The sequence below is a fragment of the Bos mutus genome, chromosome 23, assembly GCF_027580195.1.
Source record: "Bos mutus isolate GX-2022 chromosome 23, NWIPB_WYAK_1.1, whole genome shotgun sequence".
NCBI lineage: Eukaryota > Metazoa > Chordata > Mammalia > Artiodactyla > Bovidae > Bos > Bos mutus.
The window spans coordinates 36,073,636-36,090,026 of record NC_091639.1 but is presented as its reverse complement, the minus strand read 5'-3'; the positions used below and the strand labels follow the sequence as shown (position 1 = coordinate 36,090,026).

Below are 16,391 nucleotides of genomic sequence, written 5' to 3'. Positions count from 1 at the left end.
ACTGAGCAACTAACACTTTCACTTTAGAAAAGTAAAAGTATTATATTCTTGCATATATCCATAGGAAAGAAGCAGTAATCTTTATATGGAAGGAAGATACGTTCTCAAGTCTAGTCTTAGGAAATGTTGGCACATTTTGAGAAAGGGTTATGTGGTTGACTTGGCTTTTGGCGAGTTTGTCGGCTTCCCCTGGAGGCAGGCAGGTGTGGAGAAGATTGTCCTCTGGGACATGGGAATAGCCTCTGCCCCTCTGAAGCTGACACTTGACGACTCCTTTTCTGGACTCTGTGGTGGCACCATCCGAGGGTCCAGGAGCCCCGGCGTGTGCAGGGCTCTCACCTGTCCCTCCTCCCCCAGCCATCCTGCTGGCCTCCCGGGAGCTGATCCGCAGCAAGCGTCTAGCGCGGATGCTGGAGGTGGTCCTGGCCATCGGCAACTTCATGAACAAAGGGCAGCGTGGGGGTGCCTACGGGTTCCGGGTGGCCAGCCTCAACAAGATCGCTGACACCAAGTCCAGCATCGACAGGTGGGACCTCCCGGCTTCTGTCGCCTCTCTCTCACTCCGCCCTGGCCTCTCCCTTCTTCCCCCTCCCGTGCATATGTGCTGTTGCTTCGGTCATGTCCAATTCTTTGCGACCCATGGACTGCGGCCCACCAGGCTCCTGTGTCCATGGGATTCTCCAGGCAAGAATAGTGGAGTGGGCTTGCCATTTCCTTCTCCAGGGATCTTCCCAACCCGGGGATCGAACTTGCATCTGCCTGCGTCTCCTGCATTGCAGGTGGATTCTTTACCCACTGAGCCACCGGGGAAGCCTTCCCAAAATAGGTCACAGTTCTCCCCTAACACCTCAGCCTAATTTCTGCCAGACCTTCATTCCCAATTCCCTTGGCCCCTGACCCTGACCTGACTTTCACCCACAGAAACATCTCTCTGCTCCATTACCTGATCATGATTCTGGAGAAGCACTTCCCTGACATCCTGAACATGCCGTCTGAGCTGCAGCACCTTCCAGAAGCCGCCAAAGTCAAGTGAGGGGACCCCTTGAGGCTTCCTTTCCCTGTGATCACGTACTCTGTCATCTAAATTCCCTCCTTCGGGGCTACTCCGGGCTGACTAGGAATGAATGGTGTCTCGGGGTTCGCTCTGGGAGAACCCAACAAGAGAAACTAGTAGTTGTCCTTTAGTCGCTAAGTCGTGTCCAACTCTTGCGACCCCATGGACGGTAGCCTGCCAGGCCCCTCTGTCCATGGGATTCTCCAGGCAAGACTACTGGAGTGGGTTGCCATTTCCTTCTCCAGAACAAAAGACACTATTTGCTCTCAAATCCTCATTTCAGAGATTCTCCCAGGAAACACAGTGGGGAGTGGGGAAGGGAGCCAGGGATGGGAAGAATGCCAACAGTGGAGGTGTTGCTAAGTCAGGTACCACTGCAGGCAATCAGAGCTTAATCCTGCCTGCAGAGCTGGGCGACAGCATGGGACACTCACTCTGCTTATCCCCCCAAACTGCAAAGGAGGTGAACCATCATCTCCTTTCGGTCTCTGGCTGAGGAGTTTTGGGGGGGCAATGACTCTGTGACCACCACCCCCCAGAAAAAGTGCTCAGTGGTTGGAAGTCAGGGCTGCACACTGGGATGGATGGTCCAAGGAGCTATTGGCTGGGGGCACCAAGGCCATCTGCTACAGGCAAGCAGTCAGTCCTAAACATATACAGGCTGATAGAAGCATCTCCAAGAGACGCACAGTCAGAGCTCAGAGGGGAGGTGATTTGCCAGGGCCACATGTTAGTAACAAAAGCAGAGCTGGAACCCAGGCCCACTGAGTCCCAAGGCCATTGGGGTTGACACTGCCCTGAACTAACCCCAGCTCCTCTCCCTCCCTTTGTCCCCTCCCCACCCCCCCAGCCTGGCAGAGCTGGAGAAGGAGGTGGGCAACCTCAGGAGGGGCCTCAGAGCAGTCGAGGTGGTGAGTACATGGTCTGTGCCCGCCTGGGTTTGAAGGGATGCTGCCTGGGTTGGCGGCTGCCTGTCACTGGGCCAGAGGGTGGAACCCCAGCTGCAGATCCCGTCAGAGGCATCTCTGTGACCCAAAACTCCTGGCGGGACAGACAGAACAGCTGGCACAACGGACACAGCCTCCAGCACAGAGTGGGCCCTCAGGAAAGGATAGTTGAATTATTCAAGGCTTAGATTTAGACTCCTGAATAGGAGACATCCATCCAAGACAGTGCAACCTGTCACCATAGAGGGGATGGGAATGAATGGCGAATTAGCCACATATTGAGGGATGGGCTGGGGATGGAGGTGGGAGGGGGGTTCAGGATGGGGGACACATGTACAGCCATGGCTGATTCATGTCAATGTATGGCAGAAACCACTACAGTATTGTAATTAGCCTCCAAGTAAATAAATTAAAAAAAAAAAAGATTGATTCAGATGGATGGGAAAGAGGATCTGCAGGCTTGGGAAATGGCTCGTGGCAGGTATTACCCAGTGTGACATGGGGACCACTGTCGTCGTCCTATTCCCGCTCTAAGGGCTTCTCCGATGATATGCTGTCTCTGGCACCCAGTATGGGGTTGGCCCCTACACCCAGAAACTGGAGCGCCTTCTCATCTTCACCGTGTAGGGGTGGGTAGGCAGCTAAGGGAGTAACGGGTTTAGAGAAAGAAGGAGGAGAAAGAACCTTTTGTTGCCATTATGGTGGCAGGAGGGGGCACGCTTCCTAATTTATAGCTCTTTTAAGCACTACCCGAAATGTAGTCCATGGAGCAGCAGCATCACATGGAGATTTGGAAATGCATCTCACACTTTAATCTGCACATGAATTGCCTGAGGGGCTTATTAAAATGCGGATTCTAATTCTGAGTGAGCCCGAGAACCTATTTCAGAGAAAACTTCACGGCGCTGGTTCCAGGACCTGGAGCAAGATGGCAGTGGGGAGGAGGGAAGGATTGAGGCAGGTGGACTGGCTAAGAGCTCACACTCTTCGCCACCCCTGGAATTGGAGGCTTGGGGTGTGCCCCTTCCTAAAGGCTCAGAGCCCTGCAGCCGGCAAGAAGGGTGGGGGATGGGGTGAGCCGGGACTCCTGACTCTCATCCTGGCACAGGTCTGACCAGCACTTGGCTCTCCCTCTTCAGGAGCTGGAATATCAGAAACGGCAGGTGCGAGATCCGAATGACAAGTTTGTGCCGGTCATGAGTGACTTCATCACGGTCTCCAGCTTCAGCTTCTCAGAGCTGGAGGACCAGCTCAATGAAGCCAGGGCCAAGGTAAGGGGGCCCCAAGCCTGCAGGCTGACCCCACCCCGACTCCTCTCCACCTGCATCACTCTGACCACAGAGGGCGCAGAGGGACACACCCAGAGGCACAGAGCTTTGAGAAAGCCTGTCCTCACTCCTGCAAGCAAAGCAACTCTGTTGTAAAAACTTCGATCCGCAACCAGTGTTAGGCACCTTGTTGAGCGTTTTCCACCATCTGCCTCACCACCCACCTTATGGGTCTGTTGAAGGGGTACTGTCCTATTCGACAGATGTGCGAGATCCGGCGAGGTTAAGTAACCTGCCAAAGGTTGTGCTAGACAGAGCTGGGTGAAGCCCGACTCCGGAGCCCAGCTTTGCTCTCAGTTGTTCTGCCTCTCCTGCAGGCATGCCCCTGGACCCCTGCTGCGAGAGTCGCATTGAGATGTGGGTCCTCATTCAGGGTCTGGGGTGGGGCCGAAGACTCAGCCTTCTAACCAGCTCTGGGAGATGCCCATGCTGCCAGTCCAAGGAGCATGCTTAAGAGTCATGAGGGCTGTCTTAGAGGGTTTTCAGCAGGTTGAATTACAGACGTAGCTGTCAGTAAACAGTGCCGGGCACATGGCTAGCACCCTACATCAACTCATTTAACTCCCCCAACATCATGAAGTAGTCCTGTTATCCCCATTTTACAGATGAGGAAACTGAGGCACAGAGTGGTTAAACAACTAGCCCAATAACTAGATGATCTGACATCCTTTTGGGTTCTAAACAGGCAGGTCCTGGCCTGTGGATGTGCTTCCCTAGCTGTGTAGCTCCTCGTCCTGTACCTACACCCTAACAGACCCAGAGGTGGCTTGGGTCCCTCACCTCTGGCAGGTGTCAAGCCTTTCCTTCAGCCTTGCCCTTACCCCGGATGACAATGGGGATCTCCCCTCTCTAGTCCTGCCCCTCAGCCTAAGGTCCTCTACCTGGATGAGCTCTGCTCTGGCTGGAACCCACCTGCTCACTGGGCTCAGGCGGGGGACTCTCCATCAACCCTTCTCTCCCAACAGTTCTCCAAGGCCCTGATGCACTTTGGGGAGCAGGACAGCAAGATGCAGCCGGACGAGTTCTTCGGCATCTTTGACGCCTTCCTGCAGGCTTTCTCGGAGGCTCGGCAGGACCTGGAGGCCATGCGCAGGAGGAAAGAGGAGGAGGAGCGGAGGGCGCGCATGGAGGCCATGGTAAGGAAGCCGCCCCCGGCGTGTGGCTGGGCGTGTGCACCCGAGAGCGGCCGAGCCGGCGGGGGAGTGCGAACTGGGAGCAGGAGGCTCGGGGTGCCCCTCGGGCCAGGCGGCAGACGCAGCCCAGGCGTCAGTCACCCTGTGGCTGTCAGCCCCTCACCTTCCCTCCTCGCCTCCCCCTCCCCACCACCCACCAGCTGAAGGAGCAGCGGGAACGTGAGCGGTGGCAGCGGCAGCGGAAGGTGCACGCGGGCAGCGCGCTGGAGGAAGGCGGCGAGTTTGATGACCTGGTGTCGGCCCTGCGCTCCGGAGAAGTTTTCGACAAGGACTTGTGCAAACTCAAGCGCAGCCGCAAGCGATCAGGGAGCCAGGCCCTGGAAGCCACCCGGGAGCGGGCGATAAACAGGCTAAATTATTGACCTGAGGACTGGCCAGCAGCGGGAGACTGGGAGACAGGGATGGGTATCCCCTCCTCCCCCCGCAAGGGGGCGAGTGGTGGAGGTGCGAGAGTGATACTTAACGCGACTTGGTGCTGGGCTTAGAGCCCTGGACTGGGTCCTGGGGGCAGGGCTGTGTGTGGCAGGACCCTGTTGTCTCCCCACCTGAAGGGGTTTCCCTCATCTCCACTTCCCATTATTCTTCCTGCACCCCAGCCCCAGGGGTCACTCTCCTGAGGCTGACTTGGACATCCTTGGCCAGCCCCAGCTGAAGGGGCCCTGTTCCCCACCCTGCAGCATGGGCACCTGTGTGTTGGCACAGAGCTGTTCCTGATCTAGACTGGAGAGAGGTCCACAGACCATGTCCAGATTTCCCATGCTGTGGGGAGTTAACAGTGGGGTGGGGGCACCCAGGACCCCATCTCTCAAGAGTAGGGTTAATGGAACATTGATCTGGGGTGAAGTATCCTATCAAATGGAAGAGGCATTAGAGATGCCAGCTAGGTGTTCCAGAAAGAAGAAAATGCTGGGAGGATGCTGCGGGGACCAAGTTATCACGACAGGGTGGCAGTACCCATTTCCTAGATCACAAGTCCGCTGGCCCCTCTCTGGCATGTCATAAGTCTCTTTCCCTTCCCTCCTGCCATCTCCAGTCTACTAATCCAGAATTTCAAAATTCACCTTTGGGTTCCCATGATCGTGGCTCACTATCAGGCATTTGATGGATCTGGTAAGGGTTCAACAAAGACCCCATTATCACCACACCCTGGATACTAGGCACAGGGATCCCGGGACAGAACTCTCCTTCCCCACCCAGACCTGGTATATCTTGACCGTTGTCTTGGAGACAGTGACCTCACATGTTGGCTGGGGGTTCCAGAGGCCAGTGCTTGAATGGCTAGGTTCACCCTAGAGCTCCTGGGTCACCAACATCACTCAGAGCCCACACTTCTCTTAACATCTGCAGTGACCTCCTGCTCTGTTCAGCCTGCACAGGGCTGCTTTAAACTGCCTGTATCTGGCTGAGGTTGGCCCTGGGCATTGGTTCCTGAGAAGGTCCCAAGGGCAAGAGCTTCCCCTCTGCCACCTCTAAGGGGGTATGAGGGCACCCCACCATCAGCAGCATTCAGGTGGGGCACAGCAGAGCAAGGCAGGAGAAGCCGGGGAGTACCCTGCCCAGGGGAGCCAATGGTGGAAACCTGAGGGGGTCCCACTCGCCCATTTCTGGTGCCTGATTTGGTCCACCTGACTTCCAGGGGGCCCATTCTGGTTCTCCTGTCCACTCTGACCTTCATTTTGTCCATCTAGAACTGTCCTCGTGGGGAAGGATGATGACTGGTATCTATAGTTTTCTCTTGTAAAAGGACAGAGGGTAAGCCCAACTCCAGCAAGGTTCATACTTTTAATACATTTCCTATCTCCTAGAATTAACCCCTCATCCTCAGTGTCAGAGACCTGCCTGACCCTCCCCCCGCCCCACCGCCTCCCCCATCAACAGGCTCCCTGCCCTTCTGTCCTGCCCCCACTTTTGATTCTCACCTCTGACCTCCTCCAGCTCAGGGTTATTTCCAGTGGACAGACTGGTGGGCTGGGGCCCACTCTTCAGCTGCCTTTTCTGGGGGTGGAACCAGAGTAGCTGTGGGGTGGGGGAGAAACACAGGGTTGGTGAGCCCAGCACGTGTGTCGGTTCGAGGGGGAGGGACTGGAGTAAGTGTGAGTGTGGTGGGGACAGGTGTGAAAAGGCCACCAGAATCCGTGTGAGGGCCAGGGGAAGGCCTCCAGGAAGGCTGGCTGCAGGGCAATGTGGCACCCACGAGCCCCCGCTGTTAAGAAGCTGGCGCTGGGATGATGGGAAGGTTGTGGCAGGGCCTCTTAAGGCCCTCCCCGAGACTGGCCAGGCTGGAGTCCACCTCACCCATGGGGGCAGGGAGGCCTCCCCTCCTATGCAGCAGGCCTGTCCAGATCCCAGCATTCCCACCCACCATGGAAGACTAGATACGCACCAGGAAAAAGAAGGGAGAACAAGCGTTTGGCAAGACACGTTGGGAATCACAGAAAAAGCACAGTTTGGTTTAACTGTTTACAGAGGACACGTATATTGTTCCAGGGCTCAGGCGTCTCACTTCTAAAGGTTTTTTGCCTTCTCTATTTATTATTTTCTAGATCTGGCCAGTGGCTCTGACACCAGACGCTGCTGTAGCCAGATGGCCAACAGTGCCTTGGACCGTGGACCATCGTGGCCGACTCAGCAAGAAGGGCAGGTGCCCTGGAGACGGCCGGGTTGGTCCTCGACACGCTACGTGTTTACGCCTGTTATATTTGTTCCTTGGTCATTCCCCCATGCCCTTCCTGCCCCGCCCCCCACCCCTGCGCCTGCCACCTATGAGTTAATTTCTCTAGCTGTCTTATGGTGTGTCCAGTGTAAAATTCCAATTAACCTGATGCAACCTGTCCCTTTCTCAGCAGCAGCTCCCACCGCCCACCCCTTCCTCTCAGTGATGGAAGCAGGGTGTGTTTAGGGCAGCAGGAGGAGGAAATTCTCCAGGTGGATGGGGAAGGGTCTGATCCAGGCTTCACCCTCCCACTTTGCACCCAATGGAGGTGGAGGGGGGGGCATGGCCATCTCCCCGACCTGTACCACCTCCACACCAAAGCTGTTCCCACCAGCTCTTTCAGACGACAGATGAGGCTAATGTACAAAATCTGCAGTGTCCTTTTCGCCTGCACCTTTTTTATAAGAATATATTGTAATACTAAAAAATATTAAATCCGTACCACCCTCACCTAGCCTGCCTTGAAACCTGTGTCTCCTTCCCAGGTGAGGATGTGAAGTGTGCTGGGGAGGGGGCAGAGCCCATGGGGTGTTGGGACCAGATCCTACCAGCGCCAAGAGCACCAACTGTTACAGCCTCAGGGATTCCGCAAGCTGGTTCACATCATACGGTACCTTGAAATCAGCCAAGGTGGAAGGACTTGGAAAAGAAAAAGCCAGTCTCCACAGTCTAAGAGCTGGGTGGCTGTTACTGGTTTCCCAGCAGACCTGGGTGTAGGGCAGACGGAAGCAGATAGGGTGGGGTCAGAGGGTGGGTCACACTAACCCACCCATGTCGAGAGAACCCAGCGAGCGCATCGTGCTTTGGGGGATGTGAAAACCAGGAGCCTCTAACCGCACCCCCGGCCTCTATCGGCGACAGGAGGTGCTTTGGACGTCCCCAGATGACCGTGCTACAGGAGACGCTGCATCTCCATATCTCCCACTCCAAGCCTCCCTTCTCCCCCAGGGAGGAGAGCATGTTCTCCGCGTGCCCCCGCCTTTTCCAGTATCTCTGCAGCTCCTGTTCCTCCAGGGGGCGAGGCTATAGGCGGCAGGACAGACCTAACATCACGGCTCGGTGCCCTCGGCACAGACAGTCCTCACTCCCGCATCTCCAAAACTGGCATCGTGGCTTTATTTTGTGCGCAGTGAGGGTGAAGGCAAGCTCCACCACTCCTCCCCACCTGGTGTGTCCCAGGGTGAAGGGGTACAGGAGGTGTGCTCGGTCAGGAGGCCTCGGGGCTGTGGCCCATGGGGATACTGCTCAGGAGGAGGGGCCAGGGAAAGGAGCTGCAGGACGGTGCAACTGATAAGCTGGAAGCCTGTGTGTCTGATGGGACAGACTCCGGCAACGGGAGGGTAACCTGCTTTTCCGAGGCAGCACGGCGTAGAGGCCGGGGCTGCAGTTAAAGAGAAGTGATCCATTCCCGGGGCGAGCCACGTTCCCTTCCTCAGAGCGGGTTCCTCTGCTTATGAGCCCTTGTTCCTCCCGGGAAAAGGAGGAGAAGAGAAAACCCACTCGAGAAGTGGAGGTCATGGGCTCGACTGATTGTCTCAAAGAGTTCACAAATCATACTGTGATTAACCCTCCCAGGCACAACCTCAGGGTCCAGGAAGGCTGAAGGGCCTGCTGGTTTCCTCTTGGAAGACAGGAAACCCTGTAGGTGAGTGAAGGTCATCTAGCAGTGAAGGGGTGGGCTGGCTTCAGGTTCCTACCGGCAGAAGGTAACTGGTGAAAGGAACTTGACCTCTTTCCCTTGGGTTGAAACGGCATCCCATTGCTTGCTGGCCTGGGGGTGAGAGTGGGGGCAGGAGCTCTACGTTCGATGGAAGTCCCCTCGCTGACCCCCAGTCTTGCTAACGAGCTTGATCTCCGCCAACACGATGTCCCTGCTGACGGCCTTGCACATGTCGTACAGGGCGAGGGCGGCCACGGCAGCGGAGGTCAGGGCCTCCATCTCCACCCCGGTGGGGCCCCGGGCCCGGCAAGATGCCTGGATCACCGCGGCGTGGCGTGTGCGGTCCAGCTCCAGCTGCACCTGGACATGGCTCAGCGCCACGTGGTGGCAGAGAGGGATCAGCTGGCTGGTCAGCTTGGCCGCCTGGATGCCTGCCAGCTGGGCCACCGCCAGGGCATCTCCCTTCTTGAGCTGGTTCTCCTGGATGAGCTTGAAGGCCACAGGCCCCAGGAGGACCACGGCCGAGGCCACGGCCACCCTCTCTGTGTTTGGCTTCCTGCCCACGTCCACCATAGCCATCCGTCCTTCCGTGTCCACGTGGGTCAGTTGGTCAGAGTCTGGCAGAGGTCCTGAGGAGGCGGCAGGAGCCCGGGGCTCTGTTGGGCTAAGGCACTTTGGGTTGGCATCTGAGTCCAGGTGGGAACTGAAGTGTCTCTGAGGGAGGCTGGACCCCAGCCACCGCTGGGCAACAAGAGGGGCCTGGGGGACCCCGCCTCCTTTCCATAAAGTCACCATCTGGCTGGAGAAACTCACTCTGTGTCTCAGAACCTGAACACGGAGAGAGTTCCTGAAAGTGCTTGGAAGGGCTGGTGGGGAATCTTGGCGCATCAAAAATAACTCTAGAATGAAAACAGAAGAGGAGACTCAGTCCAAAAGGGTCTTTTGCAAAACCACCTCCTCCCCCAACTCTCTCCCCATCCCACCTCGAGTTCCCCTGTTCATGTCAGGGAACGTGGAATGAAGGGCCAAGAGCACAGTGAGAAGACAGAAAAGAGAAGATCCACAGAGAAGGGGCCCCCAGAATATAACTATGCAGGTTTCCTCACCAGGAGGTGCAGAGAGCAAGGGTCCCAGGGTCTCCACCTGTCCTGCAGTGGAGGGTGGGGGTGCTCCCACCTGCTGCCACCATGCAAGCCTCGATCACACGACCACTCTGTCCCTTCATTTTCTTAAAACTATAGCCAGGCCTCAGCCTGAATTACCAATTAGTTACTCTCATCTTTAAATGTTCCAGGAAGGGCTAACAGTAATCACCTGCTTTGCAGACAAGATTCTAAGGGAAATAATGAATCTATTTCATTGACATCTCAAGCACATCAGAAGTGCACACGAAGCAACAGGCTGATTCACATGGTCCCACGGGCCTGGGGAACCACCTTGTAGGCTCTTGTTACTCGAAGGGTGGTCCAGGGACCAGCACCTTCTGAGAACTGTTAGACACACAGCCTAGACCTCTCAAATCCAAGTCTGAAATAACAAGATCCCTAAGGGATTCAAATGCGTGTGAAAGTCTAAGAGGCCCTGTTCTGGACAACTTTCGGTTTTATTAAAAATGACCCCACTTTAGTTACTCTATATCCTGACACTAACCTTACTCCTTGTCAATCAGTCAGGTCTCCCGACTCCCAGCCTTCCAACATGCTCTGGGTCCCCTAACTTGTCAGTGTCACAGATACAACCTCCATCCGTGGGAGGGCGGGGGTGGTTGTCCTCCCCCACTCTCTGCCATCAAGGCAGCCTGGGTCAAGGCCCGATACAGGAGGAGGAGGGTGTGGAGGTGAGGGCAGAAGAGAGGTGGCACGGCTTCCCCCTTGATGGCACGCTGTGGTGAGGGAGGCTGGTGTGGCTCCTGGGCTGCCTCAGGGCACTGGCTGGCTCTGCTCCACGCGCTGAGGAAAAGAACCCTTGCCCCTAGCTGTTCTCTCTGCCTTCTCTTGCTTAGGGCACGATTCAGGGGCCCAGATCTGCCTGTGGCCAAGGGGGCAAGGCCTCCCCTGCTCTAGCCTGGGCATGTGCCAGCGGGGTGACAGCATCCCTAAAGCTCCTTGTGGACCGGCCAGGTCCCCAGCGTTAGAGCCCACATGCAGCTCAATAACAAGGTGTTTCTGCTTGAAGCATCCTATGCATAGGAGAGAGACCCTGCTGCTGCTGCTGCTGCTAAGTCACTTTAGTCATGTCTGACTCTGTGCAACCTCATAGATGGCAGCCCACCAGGCTCCTCCATCCGTGGGATTCCCCAGGCAAGAACACTGGAGTGGGTTGCCATTTCCTTCTCCAATGCATGCATGCATGCAAAGCCGCTTCAGTCGTGTCCAACTCTATGCAACCCTATGGACAGCAGCCCACCAGGCTCCTCTGTCCACAGGATTCTCTAGGCAAGAATACTGGAGTGGGGTGCCATTTCCTTCTAGAAACACCCTGGGCAATATGTTCAGTTCCCCGGAGTTCACGAATTAGGTAGCTGCGATCCTGGCTGTGTCCTCCATGGAAAGCTGAGCAATATGCTTGCTTAGCTGCCTAAGCGCCGCCCAGCACAGAAACATAACACCTGGCCCAATGGCACTGATGGTCCAGACACACTCATGGCCCGGTCCACAGGGCAGAAGGGAAGGGACAGACCATGACTGCATCCGAGCCGGGAGATTCCAGAGCCGAGGACAGGTCTCTGTCTTAACCAGAAGCTCCACTCTCAGGGGACAACCACCCCACTCCCCAAGCCTGATCTCTTGTGAGATAGGATGATGACTTCTATGGATATGCAGTGAGGGGCAGCCGTGGAAGGGAAGAAAAGCAGCAGTAAAGGCTGGATGGGGCAGGAAAAGATGAAGGATGAGAACCTCAGGATGAAGTGCAGGATCGGGGGGGGCGGGGCGGGGGTTGCCTTATGGCAGGAGCCCTGCCCCAGGGGACCCCCAGTGATGAGAGCGCGTGATTACGTACTGATGGGTCACCCACCGATGAGGATCATGGGCCGGTTCTTCATCTGGGAGATATTGAACATGCCTGGGGTAAGCGAAGGGTGGGGAGGGGAGTGGGGACGGGGGAGAAAGAGGGCAGGGAGAGAGTTCACTAAGCGCACGATGGACACAGCGGTGTGCCAGCCGCGGGGCCACGCGCTCACCTACATGCACCCCAGCAAACCCCCGCAGGACACTGCGAGGCCGCCCACGACAGAGCCCAGAGCACGTGTGGGTGCCAGGACCCCGCCTCGGTGGAAGACAATGTGTGGGATGACCGAGAGGCAATGACGCCCTCTTTTCCCCCCACCCAATGAAAACGGCCCCAGAGCCTCTGGGCTCCCTTGTCTTGCACGGGCTCTGCTGTGCCAAGAAGCATCACTGTGCCCCCAAGTCAAGAGGTCCAAGAACAGTGATGGGGAGCACAGACCACACGGGGTCCCCAGGCTCCCGCCAGGCTGCCCCTCATCCTCCTGCCCCCAAACTACGGACCTCCCTCCTGCTGCTGACAGCCCACTCGCCACCCAGCCCGGCCTCTCTGCACCCTACCTGCGTGCTGCCGCTTCTTCCTGCCCACCGCAGCCCCGATGACCCTCAGCAGCTCCTCCTCGGAGGCTCCTGCCCGCAGGTGATCCCGTAGAGACACCTCTGAGTTCCCGAAGAGGCAGACCTGGAGAGGGTCACATGGTGGGTGAGGCCAACACATCCTCTGGATCCTGAGCCCTGGCCCCCACTCTTAAGAGTACCCCGCCCTGGGCTGAGCAGGAGGGCCTCCCTTGGCTGGTCAGACTCAAAGCAAGATTTCCTGCAATGAGAGGCCGAAGGTGCTAGATGGAGTAGTCAAGAGGGGCTGTAAGGGCAGGAAGACAAAACCAGACAAGGCCTGTGTCTGACTTCCAGTCATGCTCCTTACAGCGCGTAGAGTGTGCTTTAAAAAATTAATTGCCAACAGAGACAGTGCATCAAAATCTACATTCATACCTTCTCCTGAGACATTCCATGGAATGACCTCTTGGCTGCCAGAAGAACAGATCCCAGAGAGTGGGAGCTGCGTCCAAAAGGTCTCCTGGGAGACTGGCACTCACAAACCGCTTCCCCTCCGTCCTCTCCCCGTCCCTTTGCTCCTGGACACTGCCCGCCTGCCCCGACTCTGTCTGTGGTCCCTGACTGGCGGATGATTAGCAGAGGGCTGGTGGAGACGGCATCCTGGGGTCAAACTTGATTCAACGCTCTGCTGCTTCTGGGCTCAGAGGGGACGGGGTGGTCCCACAAAGCGAGATAGCTACTGCCTCCCATGAAGCCCTATAAAGCCCCTACTAAGTGCAGCTCTGTACATGGCGCTCTGGACACAGGCACCGAAGCATCTTTGACAAACTGAGATGGTCGGAGAGGATGTGAACGAGAGCTAAGCGGAAGGCACAGCCACCTCCTCGTGTAGGCTGGTGCCCTTCCTCGCTCCCCAGCAGCCTCGAAGCTCCACTCTCTGCCCTTCTCTGCAGCCGGGGGGGCCCCTCCAGCTGCCTTCTGCCCAGGGGGTTGGCTGTTGGGAGGTCAGAAGAGAGGAGGGAGAGGCCGGGCACTTCGGCAGTGGAGCTTCCACCCACAGCCCCGGCCGGGCGGCCACTCCGCCAGGCTCTGGCTCTCCCAGGGCCCCAGGGACGCCATCTCCTCCGGGGCCCCTTCCTCCCAGGGGAGGGACAGCAGTTTGCTGCGGCTCATCCAGTGCATCGACACCCCTTAACAAGCCCCCTGAACCCTGCACTATAAACAGCCTGTTCCCAACTTTCTGCTCAGAATCCTGGCTCCACTTCCTGGGGCCAGGGCGCGGGCAGGAGGCTGGCTGACACAGCCGTCATCTCTCATCTACAGCCCAGTCAGTCCTACGCCTCCAGCCCGGATAAGCCTTTGGTTTTCTTTTTGGCTGAGCCACGCCACACAGCATGTTGGAGTTGATGGATTTGTCTGCACTTCTCTTCCACCCGCAATCCAGTTTCCCAACCAGGACTGAACCTTCAACCCTGCAGTAAAAGTGTGGCATCCTAACCACTGGACCGCCAGGGAATCCAGCCCCTGGCTTTATGACCGTCTGCTGCACAGCTCCGTTCTGATGCCCAACTTGATGGTCTAAGCCCACCCACCAGCACCTCCGCCTCCAGGCAGGTCCCAGAGCCCACCAGACACCCAGGCACCGCTCTCTCCACCCCCACCTGCGTCTCCAAGTTCTTTCTCTCTTCCTTCCCACTTTCACCTAAACTCTTATGTTTGGAACATCACTAAATGGCATCTAACTGTCTATTTCCAAATTCAAGCTGGGAGTGATTCTTCCTAAAATACGACCTCCACCTTGTAAAAAACCTCTGCACAGCACCCTGCCGTCAACAGGACTCTCTGCACCTTTGAAGGGGCGCTCAGGCCCTCCACATGGTCTCCCCAGAGCTGACCGAAACCTGCCCTGGCCTAATTAGGGTGAGCCTCAGATATGCCTCCTCCCCCACACCTGGAGGGAGGCCTGTCCCGTGCTCATCTGACAAAGAATCACATGCTACCACCCTTAGCTCCTTGGTCTCAGAAGGAGCCTTTGTGCCCATAGGAAATGGACCTGTCTGCGCCTCCCTTCCACCCGCTATGCCCAGCACTGAACACACGCACAGCCCAGCACGTGCTGATTAGATGTGAGGAATGGATGTTGGTTTCAGGGACGAGCTCCTGGCCTGGTGGGAAGGGCAACCAGGGTAGGGGCTGGGGGCAAAAGGCACCCTGATCCCTGCCTGGCCCCCTACCTTCCATGGCACTGAGTCCTAGAGAGGGGCTCCCGATCAAGCAGGGGACCCAAGCAATGATGGAACCAGGGAGACATTTCCATGGGAGCCACAAGTTCACCCCCATCTGCTGCTCCCATGATCCCCCTAAACCTGTCACTATTTCACCATCACTCCCGTGTACCCTGCGAGCCTCGCCTCCAATCAGGGGGCGCGGCTGGGAAGAAACATACAGAGCGCAGAGGGGTGGGGGTCCCGCGGGGGAACAGACACTCACCTTGAGGTTCCCGTCAGCTGTGATTCGCAGCCGGTTGCAGGTCCCACAGAAATGCTCAGACATAGACGTGATGAAGCTGACCTGGCCTCGGAAACCGGGGATTTTAAAGGCCTGTGGGTGGGCGCAGAGGAGGAGATGCGGGTGGGCCAGCTCTCCCTCCGTGACATCAGACCTGATACCATTCCCTCTCTGTGGGAGCCCTGCAGAAAGCGGTCTGCAAGGCCCTCAAACAGCAGAAACCCTGAGCTCTCTGCCTGCCCCTGGCCTGCCCAAGACGAAGGCTCCTAAAATGTCAGGGACCTGGGGGCAGCATGGCCAGAGATAGCCACGTGGAAGGGCCAGACAAGGTCCCCTCCACCACTTACTCCAATGTGCCCCACGACAAGTTCCTTAACCCACGTCAGGGCTTCCTCTCTGTCAGTGAAGCAGGGAGTCCGCTATGATGGCCCTGAATCGCTTCCCGCTTAAAGAGCACTGTCCTGTATCACTGACTCCACCCCAGTGCGGCCCCTGCCAGCTCTCCCGTCGAGGGTCCTAGGGTGGTGGCATGACCTCCTCCCAGCCCCAGCCCCTCCGTCTGCCCCCAACCTTGGCTGTGCTGGATTCCTCCTCGGGCAGCTTCTCCAGCTCCGGCCACTGCTGCCGGAGGGTGTCCAGCATCTCCTTATAGCTGACCATCTTCTTAAAGTTCCACTTGTTGCCTGTGTTGGGGGTGGGAGCCACTGAGTTGCACGCTATGGGGTGCCGGGGCTTCAGGTTCACCCTCCTGCAGCCCAGGAACCAGTTCTCTGCCTCTGGGTCAGGAGGGCATGAGGCTCAGCCTGAAATGGGGGATGGAACCACACCGACGCTCTTCATGAGAAGCCTCCGATCCCCACCACGGGCCTGGAGCCTGCCAGACCCCTCCCCACCATCCGTGGAGAAATTCCTACACGCTCAGTGGGGTCTGAGGTCAGCAGCGTCCACAGGGGCGGCCAGACCTTGTCTGCCCACTCAGCCCTTCCTGGGGTCCTCGGCAGCCCCCCACTGTGCTCTCAGCGAGGCCCTGGTCAGGCTCCGCGCAGACAGGCCTGGCCTCCTCTTCCCCACCCACCCTGCCCTGTGGCACTGACCGTCAAAGGGCATGTACTCGATGAAGCGCACGTCCAGGGGGAGGCCCTCGGTCAAGGCCACAAAGTCCAGGAGTTCGTCCTCGTTCAGGCCTCGCATCACCACGCAGTTCACCTTGTCGTGGGACGAGGGAACCGTGAGGGTTAGCCCTGTGGTGTTCTTTTTCCAGGGCGGAGGGCTGGTTCTGGCATCTCCCTAGGCTCTCCACCCAGGGTCCCATTCCTTGCGGCTCTCCCCCAGTTCTCCATGGGGTGGAAGATCCCATGGGGTCACTGGTTTTCTCCCCTCTCTGGTGGGGAGCAGGGGCAAGGCTGGAGGGAGTGGGCCAGAGGT

General features: G+C 57.4%; 2 protein-coding genes across 12 annotated transcripts in view; one reads left to right on the top strand and one right to left on the bottom strand.

The window, feature by feature from the left end:
- DAAM2 (dishevelled associated activator of morphogenesis 2) overlaps positions 1–7,685 on the top strand; it is a 136,290-nt gene extending 128,605 nt beyond the window's left edge. For all 5 annotated transcript variants that reach the window (XM_070360999.1, XM_070360995.1, XM_070360996.1 and 2 more), the window contains 6 exons: positions 358–526; positions 922–1,029; positions 1,905–1,965; positions 3,141–3,272; positions 4,295–4,465; positions 4,663–7,685. In XM_070360999.1, the coding sequence (XP_070217100.1) occupies positions 358–526; positions 922–1,029; positions 1,905–1,965; positions 3,141–3,272; positions 4,295–4,465; positions 4,663–4,884 (863 nt within the window). In that variant the 3' untranslated portion in view covers positions 4,885–7,685. The remainder of the gene's footprint in view (positions 1–357; positions 527–921; positions 1,030–1,904; positions 1,966–3,140; positions 3,273–4,294; positions 4,466–4,662) is intronic.
- Positions 7,686–8,329: 644 nt separating this feature from the next.
- The window catches only part of MOCS1 (molybdenum cofactor synthesis 1), a 34,421-nt gene continuing 26,359 nt past the window's right edge, over positions 8,330–16,391 (bottom strand). For 5 of the 7 annotated variants that reach the window (XM_005896426.3, XM_070361001.1, XM_070361002.1 and 2 more), the window contains 6 exons: positions 16,061–16,172; positions 15,537–15,649; positions 14,949–15,059; positions 12,462–12,582; positions 11,911–11,958; positions 8,330–9,794 (listed from right to left, as the gene is read on the bottom strand). In XM_005896426.3, coding sequence (XP_005896488.2) covers positions 9,034–9,794; positions 11,911–11,958; positions 12,462–12,582; positions 14,949–15,059; positions 15,537–15,649; positions 16,061–16,172 — 1,266 coding nt within the window. In that variant the 3' untranslated portion in view covers positions 8,330–9,033. Of the gene's footprint in view, positions 9,795–11,895; positions 11,959–12,461; positions 12,583–14,948; positions 15,060–15,536; positions 15,650–16,060; positions 16,173–16,391 lie in introns of all 7 variants that reach the window. The other 2 variants (XM_005896427.3, XM_070361000.1) reach the window with 2 other exon arrangements.